The 27,114-nt window shown below is 43.1% G+C and overlaps 1 protein-coding gene across 2 annotated transcripts in view; it reads right to left on the reverse strand.

Moving 5' to 3' along the window:
* DCX (doublecortin) overlaps positions 1-27,114 on the reverse strand; it is a 103,123-nt gene that overhangs the window by 19,211 nt on the left and 56,798 nt on the right. For both annotated transcript variants that reach the window (XM_088664644.1, XM_088664645.1), the window contains exon 4: positions 4,820-4,922. In XM_088664644.1, the coding sequence (XP_088520770.1) occupies positions 4,820-4,922 (103 nt within the window). The remainder of the gene's footprint in view (positions 1-4,819; positions 4,923-27,114) is intronic.

The following is a 27,114-nucleotide window of genomic DNA, read 5'->3' on the forward strand; positions in this document are numbered from 1 at the left end:
AAAATACTCATGTATTCATTCTTATGAAATTACACAGCAGGAAATATAGTACTATGTGGGGCTTGACTCTTCATATGCATAGTTATTGCTTGTGTAACTTTGCATATAATTAGTTGGGCTTTTTAATAAACATGCACAAGAGGCCTGATGCAAGAGGCAGTAACATGTAGACAAAGCTTGACCAGGTCAGAACCACCAAATTCTGGGTATAAACTCATTTAAAACAGATTCCTCCTCCGATCTTATCCATGACTCTCTATTCATTTAAGCTTTTTATCCACTGTGAACAATGTGTGTGTGGCTGGCAAAGGTCTAAGAGGACACAGTCTTGGTGCTTTTACAAATGAGTAGATGGTGCCTGGTGCTTCTCTTTTCTAATGATAACACATGGGGTGAAGCTCACATCAGCGGCTGCACCTCAAGGCTGCAGCTACTCTCCCTGTGCTATAGGTCTGCCCCTGAAGATGGCAGGGTTTGGTTTAAGGAGTAATTCTGGGTGCAGCTGCAAGGTAGTCTGCTCTGGCTTTTGCTACCCTATCATTAGACTGTTTTTTTAGGTGTCAGGAAAGCGAATTGTTAGTTGTTGAATCTGTTATTACTGAATTTTCTTTTCTTTTTTAATGCCAGGGCTACAGAGAGATGCATTTTGTTGCTGCAGGTGCCTTGAATACAGTCCACTTTGCCTTGGAGATGCAAAGGATGGGCAGCATGACTTAAAACAGCCAAACCAGTGGCTGCAGAGACTTTCAAGTGTTTGATCTCTCTGCTGTGGTGATAGAAGAGAAGATGCCTGTGAGTCTGAAGCCCTTTTGGCCCACACAAGTCAGACTGCAGAGCTGGTGTGGTGTGGGTGTGTGAGGGTGTGCATGTGCCAAAGATGATGTGGTTCCTAACAGTCCCGTTCTCATGTACACTGCTGCCAATTACCTACCAGACTGCAATCAAGGTGTTGCTTCTGGTGTATAAAGCCTTCTATAGCCTGGGATCAGGGTATCTGTAAGATAATCTCATATCTTATATACTCAATCAGTCACTGAAGTCTGCAGATGAGGGCCTCTTACTACCTTATCAGGTGATCCATATAGTACAATATAGGAATCAGGCCTTTAGTGTGACAGCATCTGCCATTCGTAATTCTCTTCCCTTGGATACCAGACAGGCAGCACCTCTGTCATCTTTTTGATGCCCACAGAAGACCTTTCTTTTTCAGCAAGCCTTCTAAGCAGAGATCTTCCACAGTCTGCATCTGCATTGGAATTGCTTTTTAGATGTTTTAACTGTTTTATGGCTTGTCTGTTTACTGCCCTGGGCTCTTTTGTAAGGAAGGCCAAGATATAATTCTAATTAATTAATAATACAAGCTAATACACTGGAGTTTGAGCAGGGCTCTCACTAGCAACACATAATACACAATAAACAACTAGTTTTTGCATCTCCCACTCTGAGGACTTGCAAGCAAAATGTTCCACTGGTTGGCAGAATGCCCAGTCTTCTTTGGGTTCAAACACCTCAGGCTGGGCTTCCTGTCAAGTTGCCCTGTCAGGATTTCTTTTTCAAATTGTCTTGAGAGAGAGAGACAGAAGGAGAGCTTCCCTGGAGCTGTGAGAACTGCTAAAATATACATAAGACTCTTGGGTCCAAGCCAACATGTAAGTTTCACGAAGACTTTCTGATTCCATAAACGATGACTGAGACTTTTGTGTGCGTAGGGCTGGGAGGAAAACCAAGAGCTGCCACCCACCAAAAACCATCTCAGTCAAGTGGAAATGATGGGGAAACTAGCAAAGACTTTAGATTGGGAGGCAGCGAGGAAGGGGTGAGTCAGTTTTCTTGGGACACATTTTGGAGCTTGCATAATAAGCACACATTATGACTTGAGAGGCTTAGACCTTGTTATGGTCCTGGTGGCTTGCACATTTCCTGCTGAGGTTCCTAGTTGGCTGAATTAACTGAGAGCTGAGAAGCCAGCAACATTGGATCTGCCCACTGAGGGGCTCAATGCAATCAGGGCCGGTACCTGAGGTGAACCACAAAATAGTGCCTCTATCCATGCCAGGGAAGAAGGGGTGATTGAAGATCTATGTCAGGAAAGGGGGGGGTGACAGATGAAATCCTCTGCCATTCATTTCTCAGCCAGGTTTGTTGAATGCTGCAAGCAGTATTAATTATGCAACTTAAGCTAAACTGGCATAGATTTGCTTGTTCTACATAGTGTTATTTGCTTTTCAATTTGGAAGATGGATAAGGAGCTATATAGGGCCTTCTACTGAGTTTAAGAGATTTAATTCAACAGAGCATTGGTTTACAAAAAAAGAAAGAGGGAGGGAGGGAGGGAGAGGGGGGAGTTCTTGGGGTGCTGCATCCTGCATTTGAAGCACTTGACAAATCAATATTTTAAAAAATTAATGGGAGTGATTAAGTATCTTATACAAAATGCATCCATATGGCTATAATGAGATGACATTTCCTGGCAGATCCTGCCGCTCCTGTGAAGTGTATAATGTTGGCACCATTAATGAGACCACCTATTCTGCCTTGTGGCAAATCTGTCATTGCCCATTAGATGCTAACATGCGTAAACTGCTCAATCAGTGGGAAACCCAGACATCTACATTCATGGACTGCATTTTCAGATATCTATGCATTTATGAAGACTCTAGGGTTTCATCAACAATGGTAGCAACACATTTCCCCATTAGAGAATCTGAAATTTGGTGTGTAGTTACATAGGCGAGTACATCCCAGTTAGTAGTATATTCTGAAAGGAGATTATTTTATCCCCTCACTTGAAATACAGGCATCAAGTCTGCCTCCTAACAGTGGCTTGAGGCCAGCACAGAGTGAGCCATGGCACAAATAAGACAGAAAATTGGGATGTTAGAATTTCCCGTCTCAAATGCTACCATCACAACCTTTCCAAAAGTACAATTCACCTTCAAGCAAAACAGGATTTTTAAGAGGAGACAAAAGAGTTTAGCAATATTTCTCAAGGAAGAGGTGAGGTTGCCGATTCTTAGGCTGTCAAAGGATTTTGGCTAAAGCAACATTTGGAGAGGCAGTTTGGATAAGACATGTACAATTTCTCTGGAGGAGATCACTTGTCTCAGTTCTTCACGAAGTGGACAAGGGAGATATGCTGGGATACTCAGGAGCAGAAGTTTAAAAGTGAGACAAGCACACCCAGGTGGACAATTCATAAGCTTTAACTAACATGGGCAGACAGACTTGGTGTTGGTGGGAAGGGGAGATTGAAAACTCACAGACAGCAAAACAACCACGTGCGTATAAAATTCAAGCTGCCTTTTCTAGAGGTGTGCACTCACCACAATATTTGACAGATATTGGCACTATATCTCTAACTTTGGGAAGCAGCCTAGTCTGTTTCAGAGCTACTCAGCATCCCTCCAAGTTGACTTGTTATTCAGGACCAAATTTTTAGGTCTGTTAAAAACAAAGATGTGTCTGTCCCCTGCCCCCCCTCACTATAACAGGGAATCTAAACATGGCTATAACCTTTTATTTTCTCAGAAGTAGATGGAATCTGTAGGCGTAGCAGAACCTCAATAATGGATTGAGTCTGCCAAAGTATAGGTAAATATATTCAATGGTTTTCATATAGGGCACTTTTATATTTTGATTATTATTATTTTATAAAAGCTATAACTTTCCATTTTCTCATGGAACTGGATGCCATTTGCAGGCATTGTCACTCCTCCTGAGCAGAGGACGCCTGTCCAATTTTTAAATGGTAGCTGCAGTACTTGTTCAGCAAAGGAGGACTTTACCTTTTGGGTATTAGTACAATAGGAATAATGGGGGGACGGGACACACATGAACATCTTCCCCGTGGTAGGAAAAATGTCACACATACACACACCAAAATGACCCTATTACTCCAATAGGGTTTCTGGATGTGGGTTTCTGTCCACCAGCCCTGAGATTTTTGGGGATATAATGAAGAATTTGTCATTGATTTGCAGAATGAGAGGCATAAAACAGTGGTTTTTACTCAGAGTAGACCCACTGAAATTAATTAACATGACTAAGTTAGGCCAAGTAATGTCAGTAGCTCTGCTCTGAGTAAAACTTCATTGACTGTCAGCCATTGTTTTTACCCACTACCAAAAATCAAAATGAAATTGTCACTGTTATTCAAATGCTCCAGGAAAACAAATGTGATTAAAAGTTAGACCTGTCCATCAAAATGAAGCTCCCACCACATCTACCCCTAGCCCTCTTGAGCTCTAGGACTTTGCCCTGTCAGCTTGGGATTGTATTCAAAGCAGCACTAAGGGAAAGATCCCATCAGGGCAAGGATTTATCCTTGTACAACAGAATCTTCTCCCCTTCTCCTCTAGCCACGCACTCACTAAATCTGTTATGCAGTTTCCCTCAACCCTCTGAAACAGATTTGTATAGGGTGCTATGGAGAAGAGGGGGGGTCCCTCTGTGCAAGCAAAACGAGTTCTACTGCCATAATTATTTGGTTGAATACCATCTTTCGTTCCAGGTGGATTTTGGTTGTGCACTTTTTTCAACTGCCAGGGTCACTCTGAAGCTTAGGGAGTGCCTGCTACACCTCAAGATGCCTTGTTAACTGCACAATCCAACTCAGATATATCAGTCTTCCCCAAATCACCTCGGTTTACCTTGTCACAGAAGTGACACACACCCTTAGTATTTACTGGTGCATGCATCTAAAATAAAAAGCCCTATAGCAATCCAACTTCAGGCTGATAAAGGTACAAAAAGATTTTACCACTGCCTTCTACAACACACAAGTTTATAGATAGTACAACAACAGTGTGATTGATATTACCATTTTCATCCAGAGAAAAGTCATCCTGTGCATAGCGGAATTTCTCTGGACCACAGGCAATAAACACATCATCGTCACCGAAGAAATCGTGGAGACAGGTCACCTATCAAGAGAACAAAGTCATTCATTGTAGTTTTAATTCATTCACTTACAGAACAGGCTTCATGCAAGCATAAAGCTACTTTTACCCCTTCTCTCCATTGCTATTTCTTCATTTCCCAAAAGCCTGCTGCAAAATGTCATATATTCCCAGAAAAACAAGGATAAACTATTGGCTTTTTGTAAAGAAGAAGACAATGACCAGGCACCTTCATACCCTCCAACATTTCTCCGATGAAAATATGGACATCCCATTCCATACTGATTATTTTACTATTTATCTCCCACCCATCTTACTGGGTTGCCCCAGCCTCTCTGGGCAGCTTCCAATATATGAAAACATAATAAGACATGAAACATTTTTTAAAACCTTCCCTATACAGGATTCCATTCAGATGGTTCGGGGGTTGGATAACTCCATACCTTTTAACATTTCTCCAGTGAAAATAGGGACATCCTACCACACCCTCCAAAATTTATCCAATGAAAATATGGACATCCTAAGGAAAAGCAGGATATTCCAGGATCAAATCAGAAACTGGGACAGCTTCTCTAACTCAGGAACATCCCTGGAAAATAGAGACATTTGGAGGGACTGCAGCTTGCACAATGCAAAATGGTAGTGGCAAAAAGAGAGTAGCAACCTTTGGGCCCTTCTCTCCTTCCGCTGTGTTCTAGTCTACTGTATCTGGTTATTGCAAGAGCTCTGTAACTAAGAGCTAGCCCCTGAGTTGGCTTTGCACCTCTTCCCTCTCGATCCCCTTTATCTTAAATTATGACTTTTAGATTGTAAACCAGAGAGCAGTGTCTTTCACTGATATTTGTAAGCCTCACTGGGTCCCTCCACCTTTCTCCAGTTAAACAAGCAGGGCAAAAATGCTTTCAATGATAAATATGAACACATTGATTTGAGTGGGCTTAGCCTCTAGTCTACATTTCACAAGCCAATTTTTTGTGTGACATCTACAGGCATCCAGGCAGGTTTCCCAGTCCTGGACCCCTCTCAGTTAAGGATAGGGGATAAATTTGTTTGGTTTGCCTGCTAATGCAGGAGCAAGACAGGATCCCATGTGACCACCAGCGCTCCTTCCTTCTTTAGATGATGATTACATAAGAGCAATGGGGATGCTTGACTATCCTACCATGTCACAGGGTGCCAAGAACAATGGAGGCAACACAAATAATAAGCAAGATGTCAGAAAAAGCTCCCATGTGCTCCTTGGTAGCTTCAGTCATGACAACTTAATTGTACCTTACATGTGAAATATCAGTTACGATTACACAGTAACAAGAAGATAAATAAGTTCTTCATGAATCTACTGGAAACAGCAATAATTTCACAGTAACTCGTGTCACCTAAACTTTGGAGAGGTCAGATTTAAGGTGAGTCAGAACAACAGGACTACCAGGATGGGAAACAAGAGCCTCTGCACAAAAAGTTTCTTCAAAGAGTGTTTCAAAAATCCATCTTGTTCAATATGCATTTGATTAGTAAAAGGTAAAGAGACCCCTGACCATTAGATCCAGTCATGACCGACTCTGGGGTTGTGGCGCTCATCTCGCGTTATTTGCCGAGGGAGCCGGCATACAGCTTCCAGGTCATGTGGCCAGCATGACAAAGCCGCTTCTGGTGAACCAGAGCAGCGCACAGAAACGCCGAACTGCTAGGTGGGCAGGAGCAGAGACCAAGCAACGAGAGTTCACCCCGTCGCCGGGATTCGAACCGCCAACCTTCTAGTCGGCAAGCCCTAGGCTCTGTGGGTTAACCCACAGTGCCACCCGTGTCCCAATTTGATTAGTAACTTGGTATAAATGCTTTGGAATTCTGTATTTGTTATGTCTATTGTTAGCTACTGGGTAGTTGTTTTTTCCTGACGTGGTGAAAACCACTCTGTGTTTGGGACAAAGAGTCTCTTGTTGCTAGTCAAAGTTGAGCTTTGATTTAGTGGAAACTAAGAAAAACAGGAATTGCAATCCTATAGGCATGTACAGATTAGATAGATGTGCATAACATTTAGATGTAATGCTGCAGATCTATACACACCAGGAAGTCTCATTGAGTTCAATAGGGCTTACTTCAGCACAGACATGCACAGAATCATCCTGTAAAATTACATGAAAACGAACATAAGAGCATAGGGAGAACCCGCTGAATCAGGCCAATGGCCCATCCAGTCCAGCATCCTGTTCTTATGGCAGCAAACCAGAGATCTCTAGGAAACCCCTAAGCAGAACCTGAGCACTGGAGCTACAACTCCCACCATAACTGACCATTGGTCATGATGCCTGGGGCTGACGGGATGAATAACATCTAGAGGGCCATAGATTAGCCAACCACTATGTACAGATTGTTTAGAATGCCTCTCCTAAAACACTGGGTGCTCACAATCCATTCTCATTCTTCCAAGATCAGGGCATGCCCTCAAGATGGATTTGGACTTCAAACCCTCCTCCACTGCACAAATTAAGTACCAGGAATGCCCTACACAAGCCATGTTGTAGCATTCACAGTTTGCCTGCATATTTGCAGAGAGTGCCATGCCTAGTGGGTATACTGCCTACTGAGCCAGAAGTAGTTCATCTCCATTGCCACAGACTGATCTGAATTGGACTGTGAATAAATTAATTTCAGGCTATAATAAATCAGACGCAAAGCTTTCCATTACCTCAATGGGCCTCAGCATTTCAGATGGGTGACTATTATTGGAGATTAAAACTAAACAGACAGAAAGATAAAACTACAGAATAGTTGTCATTGCAATTCTTTGGTTTTCACACATCTTTCATTTTCCAAGCCAGGAACTTTGGGGAAAATATGACTTTTCTGGATTCTGATCTGTGGGCGGTGGGGTTCTTCACCCCACCCCACCCCCCACCGATTCACCTACATGGTGAAAACAACGAGACCCAGTTTATAGCTGATATGGGCAACACACATCATGCCCTTACCCACATAAGTGTTTCATGCAACCTCCCTTCATCAAATTTGCTAAGGGGAGAATGTCTGAAGTTCTTCCAATTCAAAGATCTCCCTGGAGCTTGGAGTTCTAAATGGCTTGAAGTTCTCTTTCAAGAGGAACTGATAAATCAGGACTCCACCACAGCTCCATTCTTAAACATTTCAGAATTTCAGGGGGGGGGGGGAAACATACAGTATAAGCCTGCTGGATCAGCCAGTGGGCCACCTAGTCCAGCATCCTGCTCTCAAAGTGGCCACTCAATTGCCTTCTAGGAAACCCATAAGCAAGACCCGAGCACTCTCATCCTGTGGTTTCCAGCAACTGGCATTAAGAGGCACACTGTCTCCAACTGCAAAGACAGAACATGCCCATCATGGCTAGTAGCCATAGATAACCTTCTCCTCCATGGATTTGTCCAATCCTCTTTTAAAGCCATTCAAGCTGATGGCCATCACTGCCTCCTTGTGGGAATGAGTGAAACAAGTGGTATATGAAGCAGTACTTCCTTCTGTAGGTCATGAATCTTCCATCCTTCAGCTTCACTGGGTGTCCATGAGTTCTAGTGTTATGAGAAAAGGAGAAGCCCTGTTCTTTCTCCACACCATGTATAATTTGATAAACTTAAAGAGCAGTAGGCATAAACACAAGGAGTAGTGGACATATGCAATTACAAAATGGTCTGTGGCTTTATGGAAGAAAGAATCATGCATGCATAGAGAAGCTCCTAGGTTCAATCCTCAATATCTCCAGGTAGAGATGGGAATTTCCCCTTTCTCAAACACTGCTGCTCAGTGTAGACAACACTGCGCTAGATGGATCCATGATCTGACTCTTGTTTAAGGCTATGCTTTGGCTTCTTTGTGTCTCCTCCCACCCTCACATTTCCAATTCAAATATGGACACAGACAGATTAAAGGGGGGGGGAGCAAACTTGATGTTATCTGCACTAACAGTCAGATTATCAATGGTTATGGAGAAACTGGAAAAATCCAGTTCCCCTCCATCTTAAAAGTAAAGTATTACCTCTTCCCATATATGTAGTATGTGCACTTCTCATTTTTCTCAGTTCATCTGCATGCAGTGTTTATTATTTAAAATATTGGCTAGGTGCTGCTTCTTATGTTGAAGGTGGCTTACACATGCCATACCTTATGGTTGCTAGGAGACTTATATTCCAAACCTGGAAGAATATACATCTGCCAACAATTAACACTTGTCAACTTGCAATGGTCTGAGGACTTCACTGCCCTGGCTAAAGTTGAACATGATTCTTCTAAATGGCAATTGTGTGCAGATACTTATACTTATCCATTCTTAAGGAAATCAGCCCTGAGTGCTCCCTGGAAGGACAGATCGTGAAGCTGAGGCTCCAATACTTTGGCCACCTCATGAGAAGAGAAGAATCCTTGGAAAAGACCCTGATGTTGGGAAAGATGGAGGGCACTAGGAGAAGGGGACGACAGAGGACGAGATGGTTGGACAGTGTTCTCGAAGCTACGAACATGAGTTTGACCAAACTGCGGGAGGCAGTGCAAGACAGGAGTGCCTGGCGTGCTATGGTCCATGGGGTCACGAAGAGTCGGACACGACTAAACGACTAAACAACAACAACTTATCTGGACAGTAGGATGGCTTATATCAACTTGTATGTTTAAATTAAGATGGGTGCATTGATGATGGTTGTGCTCTCTGTTTTATATATGGGTTGGGCATGTGCACAGCTGGTGTGCTATACTAATATATGTGTTATAACAAAGTCCAGTGCACATGGTGTGCATTTAAATCTGATGGGAGCCACATGGGAAACTTAACACTGGTGATGTCCTCTGCTGACTCTAAACCATAGCTGCCAAGTTTTCCCTTTTCTCACGAGGAAGCCTATTCAGCATAAGGGAATTTCCCTTAAAAAAAGGGATAACTTGGCAGCTATGCTCTAAACTGAGGCTAATGAATACTTTACCTCTAAGTAATCCTGGCACACTTTAAAAGACTGGTTGCTACTTGTGTCCCCCCCCCCCATCAGCTGTTCTAATTAAGTTCAATAATTAGCCAGAGAAGCAGAGGCATCCCAGGAGAAAGGGCATGTCAATGCAAATATATCCAAGCAGATATCCGGCACATCATTAATTGTTCTAAATGCTTCTTTATGCTCCTAGCGATGAATTTATTAAGTCGAATAACAGGAAATATGAAAGCAGCTTGTTTGCAAAGGTAGCAAGCTGTTGAAGCTAGAGTAAGCACAGCACTGGCAATAATGTAATCACAACAGCTTTCAAGCCAACAGCAACAAAGAAAATCTGCAAGATTTCATAGTTTGAAGACCTCTGCTCCCTTTGTTTTGAACACAGAGAGTAAACAATGAAACTGCAATGAATGGAATGGGTAATAGCAGGACATTTAATATGGTACCTTTATGCAATTGGTCCATCTTGAGAAATGGGAACACTGAGCAGAGGTGGAGCTAGCTGCTCTAGCACCCGGAGCAGCACACATGCTGTGCACCCAGGGGCGGGGCTAGCTGTCTGCAGGGGCGGGGCGTGCATCCCAGGGGGGTGGCACAGCGATGTCACCCCACTCAGGGATGACACCTGGAGCAGACAGCACCCACTGTCTCCACCTTCCTCCACCAGTGACTGGTTGAATGGTTGTAGGTCATACTGATGCAGCAAACACAGCAGAGGGGAAGAAGGCTGAAGTTGGACAAAATTAGGCAGGTCCTTCAGTAGCACAAAAGGAAGAACAGATATGTTGACTGGCTGGGGCAGGGAATTGTGGGGCAAATAAGTCAATGGGACAGTGAGGCAATGGAATCAAAGGCTAACAGTCGGGAGAAGTTGAAAATGGAATTGACTGAGCTTTTCCATACAGCATCCAGAATAAGTTGCACATGCAGTAAAACATGGCTTATGTACAGTGGTGAAAGTTCCTAAATTACTGGTAGAGAAATTGAAGAATGGCTTGTAAGAGCAAAGCAGCCAAGTAGAAGCAACCAGATTAGCCTCTAGGCTTGATTACTTTCCTTCCAAGGTGAGGGTGAGTGACCTACCTAAGCCCGGCAGGATAGTTTACTCTATGGCATTAACCCATTCATGCAATTATTAGAATTAAGCATGTTGGTTATATGAGGCTGGTTATCCCACAAAATCCTGGAGAACCACTGACAGCCAGTGTTGATAGTACTGAACTAGATGGACCAATGGTCTAAGTCAATACAAGGTAGTTTCCTATCTTATGTTACTAACCTAGTATCCTCCAAATGTTTTGGACTACAATTCCCATCAGGCCCAGGCACCATGGCTATTGTATGTTATGATCGCTAATTTATGTATTTTTAATGAAACACTTTACCCCAGTATATGGCTTATTGAATACAGTACATTATTTGGCTGGAGAACTACACAGCAATTTTTAGGGATGTCTGTATTTCACTTTGCATATTGTTTCAGAGACCATGGATTAAGTAGGGTCATTGAATCAAATTTCTCCCACATATGTAAGTGCAGTGCTATCGTATTTTTCTAGAAAAAGAGGTGCCAGAACTCACCATGAACACCTCCCTCATTCGGTTAGAATGGCAATGATGCCCACCTGAGGGGGGCCGGAACTGAGTTCCGGTGAGTTCCCCCTGAAAAAAGCCATGTGCATCTAGCTTTTTAAAGGAACATGACATGTCATATTGTAAGATGAATAAAAGGTGGCAGGGTTGCCGCATTGGAAGCCCTGATGCAAAACTTTTAATCATTCCACCACTTTCTGTTTACAGCTACAGCTACAGGCCTCAGAATGGGCTTTTACCCTGATTCCCTATAGATGTCTTGGAGTGGAATAGTCTGTTGCACTACATTAATATGTGGTGCATTTTATCATAAAAACAAACTAAAAGCAAACACTTTCTGTGAACCGATAGTTGGTGGAGGCAAGAACCACAAATTGTGAAGGAGGCAGCTCCTTTTTTTTCCTTCCAGAAAGGAGGCAGGGGCTGAAGGGGGGGGGGGAAGAGAGTAAAACACCCATCGCTTTGGTTCAGTAAGGACAAGGAAAGGGCGTGTTGGGCAGGGATGCCAAGAGGTGAGAATGGGGGTATGAATGTACAGAGCCCACAGTGAACAGCAGCCCCCAAACCTACAGCTTTCATTTTAAAAAGTCCGTAGCTCTCTGAGAATAAAAGTTACAAAACAAAATGTGCAGATATCTTCTAAGTGATTTCTGTGGGAGTTCTTCTGTATCTGAAGCATACAGGGGTTATGTTCGGATGCGGCGCTGAAGTGCAGTTGTTAATGTTGTTTTGTTCATTCCTAGTTCCGCCTACACTGCACATATGGATAGTCGGGCACAACATTGTCCACTGGGCCAGCAGGAGGGCGACGGAGTCTGGATTCGGACGCAGGCTCGGAATCCCCGACCACGTGTGCATCTCCTGGGTGTCCAGACAAGGAATGTGTTGGGAGGAGCTTCTTCCAACGGCGCAGGCAAAGGTGTCTGCAGAAGGCATGCCTGCAGTGATGGTGATGCAGCTGGGCGAGAACGATGTGCCGGAAGCTCTGAGCTTGAGCTTGCAGATTCACATGCAGGAGGACTTGGAAGAGTTGAAAGCAGCTCTTCCTGGACTCAAAAATTTTTTGGTTGCAGCTGTTGCAGCGACGTGCGTGGTGAGGAAGCCGATACCCAGCTGCCACCGAGAGGGCCAGGAGGCACTTCCAGAGCTCAGGGGCCAAGAAGGTTCTGGCCTTGGGCAGGACGGTGATCCGTCACCCGGGTATTACCTTCCGTGATGCGTCCCTTTACAGGCTTGATGGGGTTCATCTGTTTGTGATTGGGAATGATTTGTGGCTGACTGCCATGTCAGCGGGTTAAGGGATTGGTTACAGGTGTGAGTGAGTGAGTGGTTAGCGGCGAGCACGGGTGCTCATGTGGCAGATAGGCACTGGTTCAGGTGATAGGAATGGGAGAACGCTCTCGCCAACCCAATGTGAAGGGTATTCTGATAAAGGAATCCAGGGACTCAAATGGTTTGGTCAACCCCTGAGAGGGGGTTGTGCCCAGGCCTGAGTCCAGGGGGGACATCTGGGTGACGGACATAGTCTGTTCCCTGCTTTTCGCCTAACCAGGTGATCACCCTTGGCTGACCTATGCTGGTGCCCTGAGTCAGAGCTACCTGCAAGGGTGCAGGGAGCTAGTCGAACCAGAGCTTAGATGCAACCACTCGCTTTCTGTAATCAGTAAAATTGTGGCCTAAATTCTGCCAAAAACCAAAACTAAAATTTGAGTCAAGTGTGAATTTATTTAGGGGGGAGGTCTCTGAGTCTAAACACACAACAAATATTACAATGACTTTTGCAAAACAAAAAAAACAAAAACAAACCTCTCTTAAATGAGTAGTGACCTCTCCATAGCAATAGCAGGATTTGGCACTGTAAACAGGATACTCTCCCAAATTAGGTGCAGATTATACCAGCATGCTCACTGCATGCCATGGGACACGAAATATGAGGTGGATGGGGAGAAACTTCTGCAGATATGCATTTATGTGCACATGTTCTATAGGGGATTTTCAGACCATTGAGAAACGGCAAGTGATCTTGTCATTTCATAGAACTGTAGAGCTGGAAGGGACGACAAGGGCCATTAGTTCAACCCACCTGCAATGCCATTTAAACCTGCATGTGGTGGTGTGTAGAAATGCTTTCCAAAATCCAAATTTCAATTTATTTTTTGGCTACTACATTTTGAATCATCATCCTTTGCATGTATTGCAATTCCTTCCTACTTTCCTTCCTCCCCCACCCTTTTAGAGTTGTCTTTCTCTAGACCTAACTATAACTTTAAGGTAGATTCTTGGAGACCATTAGAGTTTCCCTAAAGGCACATTACAGATCACAATTTCCTGGGTTTAATGTGTAGAATTTGTATGATTAACAGAAAGCATGGGAACCTGGACAATCTAGTTCCTTCCTGCCACATGCAGTGTATAGGAGACAGAAATATTCTAAATGTACATTTTGCCTGCTTTAAAGATGCAATTCTAATCTTAAAATCACAGATGAGCTGAAATGGCTCTCAGAAGACTTTTAGAGAGCGGCTGACTTGAGATTCTCCGCCCCCCTCCCCTTTATTTGAACAAAAGAAAAAAATGAGGAAAAGAAACGGTCTGCTACTTTTAACAATGCTAATAATCCATAAATATGTAAGAATAATCCATCAATCCTAATTTAACGATATACAATAAATTTAGCACAAGCATATGGCTCAGAATGTAACAGACAAAAGATTTTTCTTCTTTCCCAACCCCTGAAAAAAGGCCATTTTGCAGAATCATATCTGAATATTCTCTCTGTGCATTTCTGAGTGGGCTGCCATTTTCCCTGGAATGACACTATGGATGGTGCAAAATGGTGGCTAGGCTGACAACACAGTTGCTGCTGATTTCATTTGCAGCAGCAGCAGACCCCACCCCAACAAAACTCATTAGTTAAAGTCAAAGAACCTGTGCTATGACCGTTGCTAATGTTCTGCCCCCTCCCTTCCAAGAAATGGCTGGAGAATGTCTTCTACGCCTGGAGAAGGCCTTTCCAATTTATCTTCCGTGTTTCTCATATTATAAGACATGTCTTATATTTATTTTTTCCTCAAAAAAACACACTATGGCTTATTTTCAAGGGATGTCTTATTTTTTCCCTCCTCCTCCTGCCGCGGCTGGCATTGCTGCTGTGCCTATCACTATGTCTTATTTTCGGGGTATGGCTTATATTCCTTGAATGCTTAAAAATCCTGCTATGGCTTATTTTATGGGTATGTCTTAAAATATGAGAAACAGGGTTCATATATTAGAAGAGGTCAGTTGCTTATAGCTCTCCCTAAAAGACAAATCTTCTTACTGAGCCTTCAGTCCTTTTGGCTATTTCTTATCTCTATACAGTGGAACCTCGGTTTATGAACACCTCGGTTTATGAATTTTCGGTTTATGAACGCCGCGGACCTATCTGGAACGGATTAATTCACTTTCCATTACTTTTAATGGGAAAGTTCGCTTCAGTTTATGAACGCTTCAGTTTATGAACAGACTTCCGGAACCAATTACACCCATGTTTCAGTTTATGAACGCTTCAGTTTAAGTACTTTGCGGACCCGTCTGGAACGGATTAATCCACTTTCCATTGCTTTCAATGGGAAAGTTCGCTTCAGTTTATGAACGGTTACTCCGCGGACCGTCTGGAATGGATTAATCCACTTTCCATTACTTTCAATGGGAAAGTTCGCTTCAGTTTATGAACGCTTCAGTTTATGAACAGACTTCCGGAACCAATTGTGTTCATAAACCGAGGTACCACTGTACTGTCATTTTAGTCACCTGTAATGTGTGGGTCTCTCCTGTAAAACAGTTGGCTAGCTTAATAAAGAAACAAACCCAGCCTCTTGCATTTTTGTAAGGTAAGCCATCTCTTTTTTTATTTTGCATTTTAAATGAAAACCCAACCATACTTCAGGGTTGGGGGACATTGTGCTGGGAGAGGGTAAATGGGGCCCTCTAGGCCTCTCTAACTTAGAATTCTCCCCAGACAACATCTCATTGTTCCTGTTTTAAACCCAGGCATTTTTCTCTGACCTGAAGGTGTCCTTGAACTCTGATAATGCCTCTTTGGCAGGATGGAGGACTGAGAGGTTGGGAGTCTATGTAGAAACTAGTCTACTGTATAAAGGTGGAGTTTATATTCATTGCCATGCCCCCCTTTTGCCTCTGCCCTTGCCATCAATTGACATATGACTCTCAGAATGTTGTCCAGAAGGAAATGTGGCCCTCAGCATCATAAAGATTCCCCATTCCTGCTCTGCTTGAATTCTTCAGTCATTCTCCTACTCGTTGATTATTTAACATAAACTTTTATTTTCTTTGCCTCTTTTAGTTGTTCCTGGTTAGTACAGGCACAGGAAGCTTCCTTAAATTGGGTCTGGCCATTGGCTCCATCTTGCTCTACAATGTCATCTGGTGCTTACAGGTACGACATTTTGCCCAATTCTAAGAGTACTTGAAGGTTTCTCTGCAAGCAAAAGTGAGGGATTTGGAAGGAAGACAAAGAGGTTTCACCAGGGCTAGTGAAACTTCTGAAGGCATAGGTGTGTGTTGCGTCACACACGACTTGTGGCACTTCCACTATTAGTATTGCGGTTTCATTTTTAATTTTTTTTGTAACACATGATATTGTGCATTATGCCATCTGTGCTGCCAAAATATAACAGTTGTTTCTTTAGCAATGTTGAAGAGCTGGAGTAGAAGAAGGAAGTCAGCAGATGGAAAATGTTGAGGAAAAGACCACGCCGAATTGTAGACTATTTCATGAAACAAATACCTTCTAAAATCTCATGGATTTCATTTAAGGCAGCAGAATCTAGCTCATTTAGATTCGCTACAGCTTGCCAAGTTTATTTCTGAGACTGCGTTAAATAAACAAATTCAAAACAATCTACTTGCTCTTAGCAGTGACAATATTCAAGTATGTGATGATGTCACTGAGGGTAAACAAAATGAATTCAGAGCGAGGTCATTGCCCTCACTCCAAACGAGCTTCACAGATGACATTACACACGGTCAGATTCGACTGGCAGCCCGATTATGCCATAATTGGTATGAAAAAAAGATGTTATATTTAAATAATAAACAGTGCCAAAAAGGCAGTTGATTAGGATTTTAAGCATCAGCAAAATGGTGTGATAAAGATAAGCTTTTGGAAATCTTTCAGGAAACAGTTTGGACCTATAATTTTTGGGCAGATTTTTTTTCTTGCGGGGTGCATTCATTTCAGCCCTCTCACATGAATAAATAAGTGCTGCTCTATTTAAAGGCTATATAATAAGCTTGCTCACCCCCAACTGTGTGCCACTTTGAAATAAAGCCGAATGTAACTTGGCCAATTGCCAAGTTGCCCAATATAAACATTAAAAAGGAATTGAACATGTCTGGTGAACTTTTGGTGCCTCCAAAACATGAGAAATCCAATTAGTCCCAAGCTGAGATGCTATTTCCCCCCATATAAACATTGTATTTACAGCCAATGGTGTCAGAGGTTGGATTATCGACCTGTGTTAGAGAAGAGATTCATTGGTCTACAGTCAACATTTCTGGCAACGGGTCAGTGCTGCAAACATGTCGAAGCATTAATACTAAAATAGTTGTAGATTCCAATTCCGGTTGATGGCAAACCAGCATTAATTTCTCCTATTCCTCCACATTGTATGGGTAAAGTCCAGATACGTATTTGAAACTCCTGGGCTTCTCTGTCCACTGCCATCTAATGTGACTTCCCTCCTTCCACCACTTGTAAGGAATTGCAGAAACAGCATACAATAGGAAGGAAGGCTTTGTTTGTTTAGGGAAGTTTTTAATGTTTGATGTTTTATTCTGTTTTTAATCTGTTGGGAGCCGCCCAGAATGGCTGGGGAAACCCAGCCATATGGGCGGGGTATAAATAATAATAATAATAATAATAATAATAATAAATAATGATTAACGATTAACAATTAATTATTAATTAATTATTATTATATTAGTTTCTAGCAAGTATACACCACCACCTCTACCGTTAACTCTCCCACGCACCCCATGGACATTGTAAACGCAAGGAGCAGAAGAAGTGAAGACCCAGTTAGCTTGGAAGGTAGATTCCGATGGCAAGCTGGTTCTTCAAACATTAGATGCAAAGTAAGGAATCAACACTTAATTCCCTTCCTTGACTGGAACTGTGCCTTGTCTGGAGGCACCCAAGAGCCTTATCTGCCTTACCTATCCAGCATGCTCTGCTTCTTCCACCAGTACATGCTCTGTCAGGAGAAACAGAACCTTGTCATTCCAGTGACCCTTACAGGTATTAAAAGTTCACAGGAACCCACTTCATAAAAGGAGGTACAAAGCTACATATAATAACATTCATTGGCTTCACTGGATATTACTGGTACACCTGTCAAGGCATTTTTCTTAGGCTAAGGATGCTCAAGGAATGTAATCTTAGGGAATTCTGATACGAACTGACAGACCTGATCCACCATTTCCAGACTAATGTGTGGATTAGGAAGTTGGCCTTTTCACTTAACAAATGTTCCAAAAGACTCCATTAGAAATGAGCATCTAGTGCAGGGGTCAGCAAGTTATTTCAGTAGGGGGCCGGTCCACTGTCCCTCAGACCTTGTGGAGGGGCCAGACTATATTTTTTTTGGGGGGGGGGAATAAATGAATTCCTATGCCCCACAAATAACCCAGAGATGCATTTTAAATAAAAGCACACATTCTACTCATGTAAAAACACGCTGATTCCCGGACCATCCGTGGGTTGGATTTAGAAGGCGATGGGGCCTTAGTTTGCCTACCCATGATCTAGAGAGAGAAAAACATGTTTTAAGATAGACATTTAAATATCTGTTTAGATGTGAATTTTCATGTGGGTTTTTAAAAATACAGGCAGCTCCCCATTTGCATACGTTTCATGTGTGCAACAGCTGGCGCACATGCCATTTTCAGCACCGAAAGGGGGCAGAGCAGGCTTATGCTCACCCCACTGATGTGCGTGGTGCATCAAAATGCAACCCCTGTGTAAATGGGGCATTGCCTATACAAAAACAAATGGCAGACTACTGTGGAAATAGAATGGAACGGGTTTGTGAGCAAAAATGGCATTAACCAAAAATAGACTGACAGTAAGAGCTGTTCGGCAGTGGAATTTGCTGCCAAGGAGTGTGGTGGAGTCTCCTTCTTTGGAGGTCTTTAAGCAGAGGCTTGACAGCCATCTGTCAGGAATGCTTTGATGGTGTTTCCTGCTTGGCAGGGGGTTGGACTGGATGGCCCTTGTGGTCTCTTCCAACTCTATGATTCTATGATTCTATGACTGTTTGCACATTCATGGTTGTCCGTGAAGATGGGTTTACAACTGTGGTGGCAATGCTAACACAGGCAACACAGCGTTCACTTCCTGGGACATCGCCACGCAATGGGAGACAAGAACATGAAATCAGGTCTGCTGATTCCATGGCAACAAAGATCCCAGCTTTACTCTTTCACCCCGTCCCCACTGACTCTACCATCCCCTACTTATGCCTTCCCATAAATTTGCCACTTCCTGCAATGCAGAAACAACCTCGTGCTGAGGGAGAGGGAGAGGATCACAAAGAGGCAAGGAGCACAGCTTGGTTTTGCTCAGGGATGGGGAAACTGTTGCTCTCCGGACATGGCTGGACTACAACACCCACAGTCACTGCAGACCATTGGTCAAGCTGACTAGAGCTAGTAGAAAATGGAGCCTTAAAAAAATGGAGGTCCACAAGTTACCCATCCCACATTTAGCATTAAGAGCACCACAGGCTTTTATCTGGTTCTGCTTTTCAGTATTCTCACTTGGCTATTTCTGTGCAAATTAAAGGGTCTCTCCCCAATCCACACCCCTCTTCACAGCTCTCTAGTGTGTAACCATAGAAACAATCAGTGCAGAACACATTTTCCAATACATGCCAGATTTGGAGTGCACTTCTCTCTTTCTCTCTTCCTCTTTCTCTCTTCAAAATCCCAGGCACACCCATCAACGTTAATGTGTGAAGCAGATGGGATGGAGGGAGGAGGGGAGAAAGAGAGAGTTTGAAGCCCTGCATCATCTCACAGAGATGATTTAAGGGCAAAGGGACTCAGAGACTGATAGGGTGGCTACCTTTTAACAGAAGTCTTTGGTGTCTATCGGAAAATCCCCAAAGCAGGAAGAGGAAACTGTATGAAACGTGAATGTGTTTTTGGTATCTGACAGCTCCATAGGAACATTTCACTCGGCATGCCCGCCTCTCATTAAATTCTATAGCTGTTGCACATGGAGGCCTTTCCTGCTGGTATCAATAGCTCCCTGCTGGAATAAATGCTGAAGAAAATCAATGTCAGTCTTGGTGTTATTGTTGTTATTATGGCATCAAGCCTACAGCCTGGTCTTGCCTCTGTCAGAGCTCATGTTTGTGTGTGTCTGTTAGGTAATGGGGGGAGGGGGGAGGGGAGAGAAATGGAATTTAGTTTGCATTAAAAGGTGAATCTACCAGGTTTGCACTTTCTGAAACAATACAAGAAGTGAAATGTAACCATCCCTCAGAATCTGCATATATCCAAATTTTACAGTGAAGTTCTCCAAACAATCAATGCTTACAAAAAGATGTATATTAGGAGAAAGTGTATTAGCTAAAATTAGTTGCAAAAATTCAGTGAAAACTTCATACAGTACAGTGTTTATTAGGAGAAATTAGAATTGCTCCTGAAACACAAATAACATTGGGAAAAGGAGAGAGAAAGAACCAAAATTGACATATCCTTCCATCCGCAGTGTGAATTAGGAGTGGAGGTGTTACTGACTTTGGTGTGAAGAACTAGCTCCCGTGCTACAATAATTTAGGCAGCTATCTGGGTTTCCCAATATGGTGCTTACAGCAAGAATCTTACGAAATAATTTATAGATAAATTTTCCAACCACACTATGCTCCCACAATGGATGAATGACTCTATCCTGCAAGTTGCTTCACACACGAATTGACTCACAGAATGAATTAAATTTGTCTTGCGAGGCACCACTGCATTAGAAAAAAGGTTCATTAACACGTTGATGAATTCAATTCCTGGAATAACCAGGCCAGCTTCTTGCTAATGGCCCCTAAGTATGAGATGTTAAGGTAACAGAGGAAGTGGTAACAGAGGACAAATGAGTCCTGTCCCTAACAATCTGGTCCATGGGTAGACAAACTAAGGCCCATGGGCCGGATCCAGCTGAATCCCTTCTAAATTTGGCTCGTGGGCGGTCCAGGAATCAGGGTGTTTTTACATTAGTAGAATGTGTGCTTTTATTTAAAATGCATCTCTGGGTTATTTGTGGGGCATAGGAATTCATTCTTATTCTTCTCTTCAAAATATAGTCTGCCCCCCGCACAAGATCTGAGAGACAGTGGACCGGCCCCCTGCTGAAAAAGTTTGCTGACCCCAGGTCTGGTCCTTATGAAGTCAAAAGCCAGTGTTTAATTGTATGAAAGGGCTGGGCTAGAAGTAGGCAACAACTACAGAGACAGAGCCATGACATATTTCTGCTGGGATCCAAGGCTGTGACTATGGGAGAAGTAAGACCTGATTGTCTTAATGCTACAAGTCTCTCCATCAGAAGCTCAGGTTGTATATATGTGTAAATAAATCATATATCCTAAAGAAACCACAGTCTCTGCTGTGCTTCATTCTGATAAAACTGAACCCTGGCTAAGTGTCTGGAACCCCTGGAATCTTGCACTGGTCAGAGATTGGGGGGGGGGCGTGCAACAATACCTATTGAACACTCAGTCTTCCTTTGCTATAAGAAATCTAACTGGTGGTTTTGCATTCAGCTTGTCCTCCAAAGACGTACTTGATGCAAAAAAAAAAAAAGACTTGCTGTTTTACATCTGTGACAATCCTGAAATCCTGAAAGAATTTGGATATGAGGAAATATAATATTCTTAGTGAAGATTAACTGAACTGAAATACTTTAATTACAAATTATGCTGCCCTTAGCTGCTGCAAAGACAGTGTACAGATGCTCTTAACCTCTGTTCAAATCAGATTTGTACTTTGTCATGGCAAAGCTGGTGACAATTATTGGATAAGCACTGAGGTTGTAAGTGCTGACACAGGAAAAAGGGGTTTCATGCTGTTTACATCACTCTTTTGACAGATTGGAGACCAAATCTTTCCTTCAGATCCTGAGTTATTTTTTATTCTGTCAAATAATATCTATTTACAAGTAAGGGCTCTTTTAAGCTGTGAGTCTCCAGCATGTGGTACTATTCAAAGTTTACAGAGTAGGGAAAGGGAGAAGTTTCAGGGCTCATGGAGGGTTGGTGGGCAGTTTACTACCTTAATGGCTGGAACACAGCCACTCTGTTTGGCATTAGAGGGAACAAGGGGGAACCAGCTACAAAAGATTGTACTGCTTCTCCAGTTCCTAGACAGTGCTCTGGCTTCAGGGTTCCAGGCAACCTGGCACAGGGGCCAAGGGGAAGGCCCAGGAGCAAGCCACTGTTGGGGCACCCTACCAGAGAGATCTGTAGACACTCCATTAGAGGAAAATTTATTCTCTAATGTGCATTATGCAGAACTGCTTGCAGAATTGTGTGTACTGGTATCTCTGGCCTCACAGAGGAGCCCAGGCTCTGCTACCATGGAGGACCAGCCTAAAATTCTCCCCTTGGAACAGCACCTTTGATTCCTTCACAATGCAAAAGGAAGTTTTAATCACCCCCATCCTCCACAACATACCAAAAGCTAGGCTGCAATCCAGCACCGATTTAATTGGATGACTTTCAAAGGGTACTGGACAAATTCATGGAAAACAGGGCTATCAATGGCTTCTAGTTACAATGGCTAAGGTCTTCCTCCCTTCTGACGTCCAGTTGCTGGAAACCACAGATGGAAGAGCACTTTTTTGTTCAAATTCTGCTTGCAGGTTTCCTATAGTCATGTTTGACTACTGTGAGATTAGCATGCTGAGCTAGATGGAGCATTGGCCTGATCCAGCAGGTTCTTATGTTCTTTTGTTCTTAATGCCATTGACAAAGGTCCGTATAGTTAAAGTTATGGTTTTCCCAGTAGCGATGTATGGAAGTGAGAACTAGACCATAAAGAAGGCTGATCGCCAAAGAATTGATGCTTTTGAATTATGGTGCTGGAGGAGACTCTTGAGAGTCCCATTGACTGCAAGAAGATCAAACCTATCCATTCTGAAGGAAATCAGCCCTGAGTGCTCACTGGAAGGACAGATCCTGAAGTTGAGGCTCCAATACTTTGGCCATCTCATGAGAAGAGAAGACTCCCTGGAAAAGACCATGGTGTTGGGAAAGATTGAGGGCACAAGGAGAGGGGATAACAGAGGACAAGATGGTTGGGCAGTGTTCTCGAAGCTACCAACATAGCTGCCAAGTTTTCCCTTTTCTCGCGATGAAGCCTATTCAGCATAAGGGAAAATCCCTTAAAAAAAGGTATAACTTGGCAGCTATGGCTACCAACATGAGTTTGACCAAACTGCAGGAGGCAGTGCAAGACAGGAGTGCCTGGCGTGCTATGGTCCATGGGGTCACGAAGAGTCGGACACGACTAAACGACTAAACAACAACAACAACAACGTGACAACACAGGACATACCTATATCATGGTTGCTTAAAATGGTATGATACTGCTTTAAATATGTAGCACAGATGGAGGCAAAATCACTAGTCCATTCGAACATCCACTTTAAAACATTGCAATATGCATTTATAACCATTAATTCCCTCTGACCATTTAGGAAATGCCTGAGCACTGAGAGTTGATGTACCACAGAAAGGTGCAGTAATTGAAAACACATACTTAGCATTTGCAGGGAGGTGCAATAAAAACAGCAATGACAAGAATCCTCTATCCAATCCTATTAACTAATCTAATGAATAAATCCCACTATCAGCTCGTTTCTTCTACAAAAAGGACTGCCTCTCTATCTTCTACCTCATAAACTTAGCACAAGCATATGGCTCAGAATGTGACAGACAAAAATATTTTTCTTGTTTCTCAACCCCTGAAAGATGGCCATTTTGCAAAATCATATCTGAATATTCTCTGTGTGCGTGTCTGTGTGGGCTGCCATTTTCCCTGGAATGACACTATGGATGGTGCAAAATGGTGGCTAGGCTGACAACACAGTTGCTGCTACTGTCATTTGCAGCAGCAGCAGCAGCAGCAGACCCCAGCCGAACAAAACTCACTAGTTAAAGTCAAAGAACCCGTGCTATGACCATTGCTAAAATTTTTTCCCCTCCCTTCCAAGAAATGGCTAGATAATGTTTTCTACCCCTGGAGAAGGCCCTTCCCATTTATCTTCATATATTAGAAGAGGTCAGTTGCTTATAGCTCTCCCTAAAAGACAAATCTTCTTACTGACCCTTCAGTCCTTTTGGCTATTTCTTATCTCTATACTGTCATTTTAGTCACCTGTAATATGTGGGTCTCTCCTGTAAAACAGTTGGCTAGCTTAATAAAGAAACAAACCCAGCCTCTTGCATTTTTTGCATTTTTTGTAAGGTAAGCCATCTCTCTTTTTATTTTGCATTTTAAATGAAAACCCAACCATACTTCAGGGTTGGGGGGACATTGTGCTGAGAGGGTAAATGCTGCCCTCTAGGCCCCTCTAACTTAGAATTCTCCCCAAACCACATCTCCTCATTGTTCCTGTTTTAAACCCAGGCATTTTTCTCTGACCTGAAGGTGTCCTTGAACTCTGATAATGCCTTTGTCAGGATGGAGGACTAAGAGGGGTTGTAAATCTATGTCAGGGTCCCCAACTACGGCCCGGGGGCCAGATGTGGCCTGCACGACCCAATTGTGTGGCCCCCAATGACCCCCCCGCATCCTGCTCTTACTGACGTGCCGCGGTGCTGTTGCCCATCTCCAGGTCGGCGCAGCACCAGAAATAGCTTGTGCACACGTGCGGGCCAGGGGGGGGGGAATGCACTCCCATATGCACATGTACAAGCTATTTCTGGTCCTGACCCGAACCAGAAGTGCACCGCAGAAGCCATTTCCTGCGCCGCACAGCGCCAGAAAAAGCGAGTGTGCATGCGTATGGGAGCACGTTCCCCCGCCCTCTGTGCGATCGGCGCCGAAGGAACCGGCCCGAAGCCTGGTAAGCTTGGGGACCCCTGTTGTACAAAGGTGAAGTTTACATTCATTGCTCTGTCCCCTTTTGCCTCTGCCCTTGCCAATTGTCCCAGGGGTCAGCAAACTTTTTCAGCAGGGGGCCGGTCCACTGTCCCTCAGACCTTGTGCGGGGCCGGACTATATTTTGATATATATATATATATATATATATGTATATGTCTATGTATATGTATATATGAATGAATTCCTATGCCCCACAAATAACCCAGAGATGCATTTTAAATAAAAGGACACATTCTACTCATGTAAAAACGTGCTGATTCCTGGACCGTCCGAGGGCCGGATTTAGAAAGCGATTGGGCCGGATCCGGCCCCCGGGGCTTAGTTTGGGGACCCCTGACTTGTCCCATGATTTCTACACAGAAGCCTGACAGGTTCTTTTCTCACAATGCCTCCTCTGGGAAAACCCACTGTTTACTGCTAATTTGAAGCAGAAGTCAATTGGTATATTAGGAGAAAGGTACATCATCATGGTGATGAATTTCCACGAGGACTTAAGAAGAAATCACAAACTGATGTGGTAATATCATCATCAAATAATTTTACTGTAACCATCATCAAATATTTCAATTACACAAGGACCATTGCAATTTCATTCCAGTTTGCCAAAATGCAAACCATACCCGACAGCACATGACGATTATATAATAAAAGGCATCAAGGGTTTAAAGAGAGGACAGCAGAGTTCATAAGTATCATCTGCTAACTCATACCCAGCTTAACTTCCATTAGAACTCCAAATCTCTTGTGCAACTTGTGATATCATCTACTGGTAGCTCTTTCTTATCTTTCTTGCAGACAGAACATAAAATGCCACTTTATGTGCAACAATTCTGTTACAGTAGTGTCACTCAAAGGAAAGCGAACTGTTTCTGCTACAGTAATTCTGCTTCCAGGAATTAGCAAAGGTTTCGGGACTCAGTCTGTTAGATTCCTATATAAAAGGCACATTAACAACAAATCGGAACCATGGAATGCCTAATTAAATGCAAATGTCTTCTGGAATCATTCCAGAAGAGCCAATCCCAAAGTTGTCTCTTATTCAACTAGTGTAGAATTCAAGTAATAACTATCTCTAAGGTTTTGTCTTATAAATTTCCATTATTGGTTATTACCACATTCCAAATAACACAAAGCAGGAAAACGTTCGGTTGACAGGCTTGTAAATCAGCTGGGTGCCGTCAGCTCTTGTTGGCTACCCCATTTCTGTACATAAGAGAGCTCCAGAGGTTCCTGAAGGGAGGGACTAAAAGTTTCTGTAGAAAATTATTCTGCACTATTTCTAAGGCTTTGATGGAATTAGAACCTGAGCCCCAAATGTGATGTGGAAATGTGGAGAGCTGAAATTAAGACTGGGAATATAAGGAACAGAGAAACTGAAATTGTCATATTTGTCCCTCTCTATTCAGAACGCGGGTGGCGCTGTGGGTTAAACCACAGAGACTAGGGCTTGCCGATCAGAAGGTTGGTGGTTCAAATCTCCGCAATGGGGTGAGCTCCCGTTGCTCGGTCCCAGCTCCTGCCAACCTAGCAGTTCGAAAGCACGTCAAAGTGCAAGTAGATAAATAGGTACCACTACAGTGGGAAGGTAAACAGCGTTTCTGTGCGCTGCTCTGGTTCGCCAGAAGTGGCTTTGTCATGCTGGCCACATGACCTGGAAGCTGTACGCCGGCTCCCTCAGCCAATAATGCGAGATGAGCGCTGCAACCCCAGAGTCGGTCACGACTGGACCTAATGGTCAGGGGTCCCTTTACCTTTAATTCAGAACTCCAGTGTTGGTACAGTGGAATTTACAGGTAGATAATGGTGACTGTTGCTTCTCATATGTAAGTTGAAAAAGAACTATGTGTTGGGCTCTGTTTTCTAAGAAAGGAACAAGTTAATTCCCAAACTTTTAATCTTCCTGAATTTTAACCTAGGCTATAAATATCCTTGCATTCACCACCTCCTGTCAGCAAGTCTTTAAATATGAGATAAAGATTCAGCTAGCAGAGCACCCTAATTAAGACATTCTGGTTTCACCGCCTTCCTCCCAAACCTCCTTAGCTGCAAGGTATTAGGGAAAAAGTCACTTGCTAAGCTATTCTGAAAGGGGCTGAGAAGACTCTTTGACTGGCTAAATCTCAGTTTTCACACAGGTCTGTATTAGAGTATCAGTTTTAGAGATTAGCAACAGGCTAAAAACAGACTTGCTTAACAACTAAATTGCACCAGAAGCTATACTGAAAAACAGAAATGGCAGCTATTGCCTTACAGTGATGCTTTAAGGTTTCAGCAAATGTAAGTAGCTTCCTTAAAGATACAAAAACCATTGTTTTGTAAAGTGGCACAGCACTTCAGCGTTGTATTGCATTGTTTTCCCTTGATTTCTCTTAAACCACACATACAACAATTAAAAACACTTTACTGTAAACTGAAATGCTTGTTTTCATGGTATCACAAGTAGGAACAGTTGTGGAATCTTCCTCAACCAGATTCAGTCCTCTGTTTTGCAGTTGTGTTTTCAAGATTTGCCCCAATCA

The sequence above is a fragment of the Zootoca vivipara genome, chromosome Z2 (genome assembly GCF_965207765.1).
Source record: "Zootoca vivipara chromosome Z2, rZooViv2.hap1.1, whole genome shotgun sequence".
NCBI lineage: Eukaryota > Metazoa > Chordata > Lepidosauria > Squamata > Lacertidae > Zootoca > Zootoca vivipara.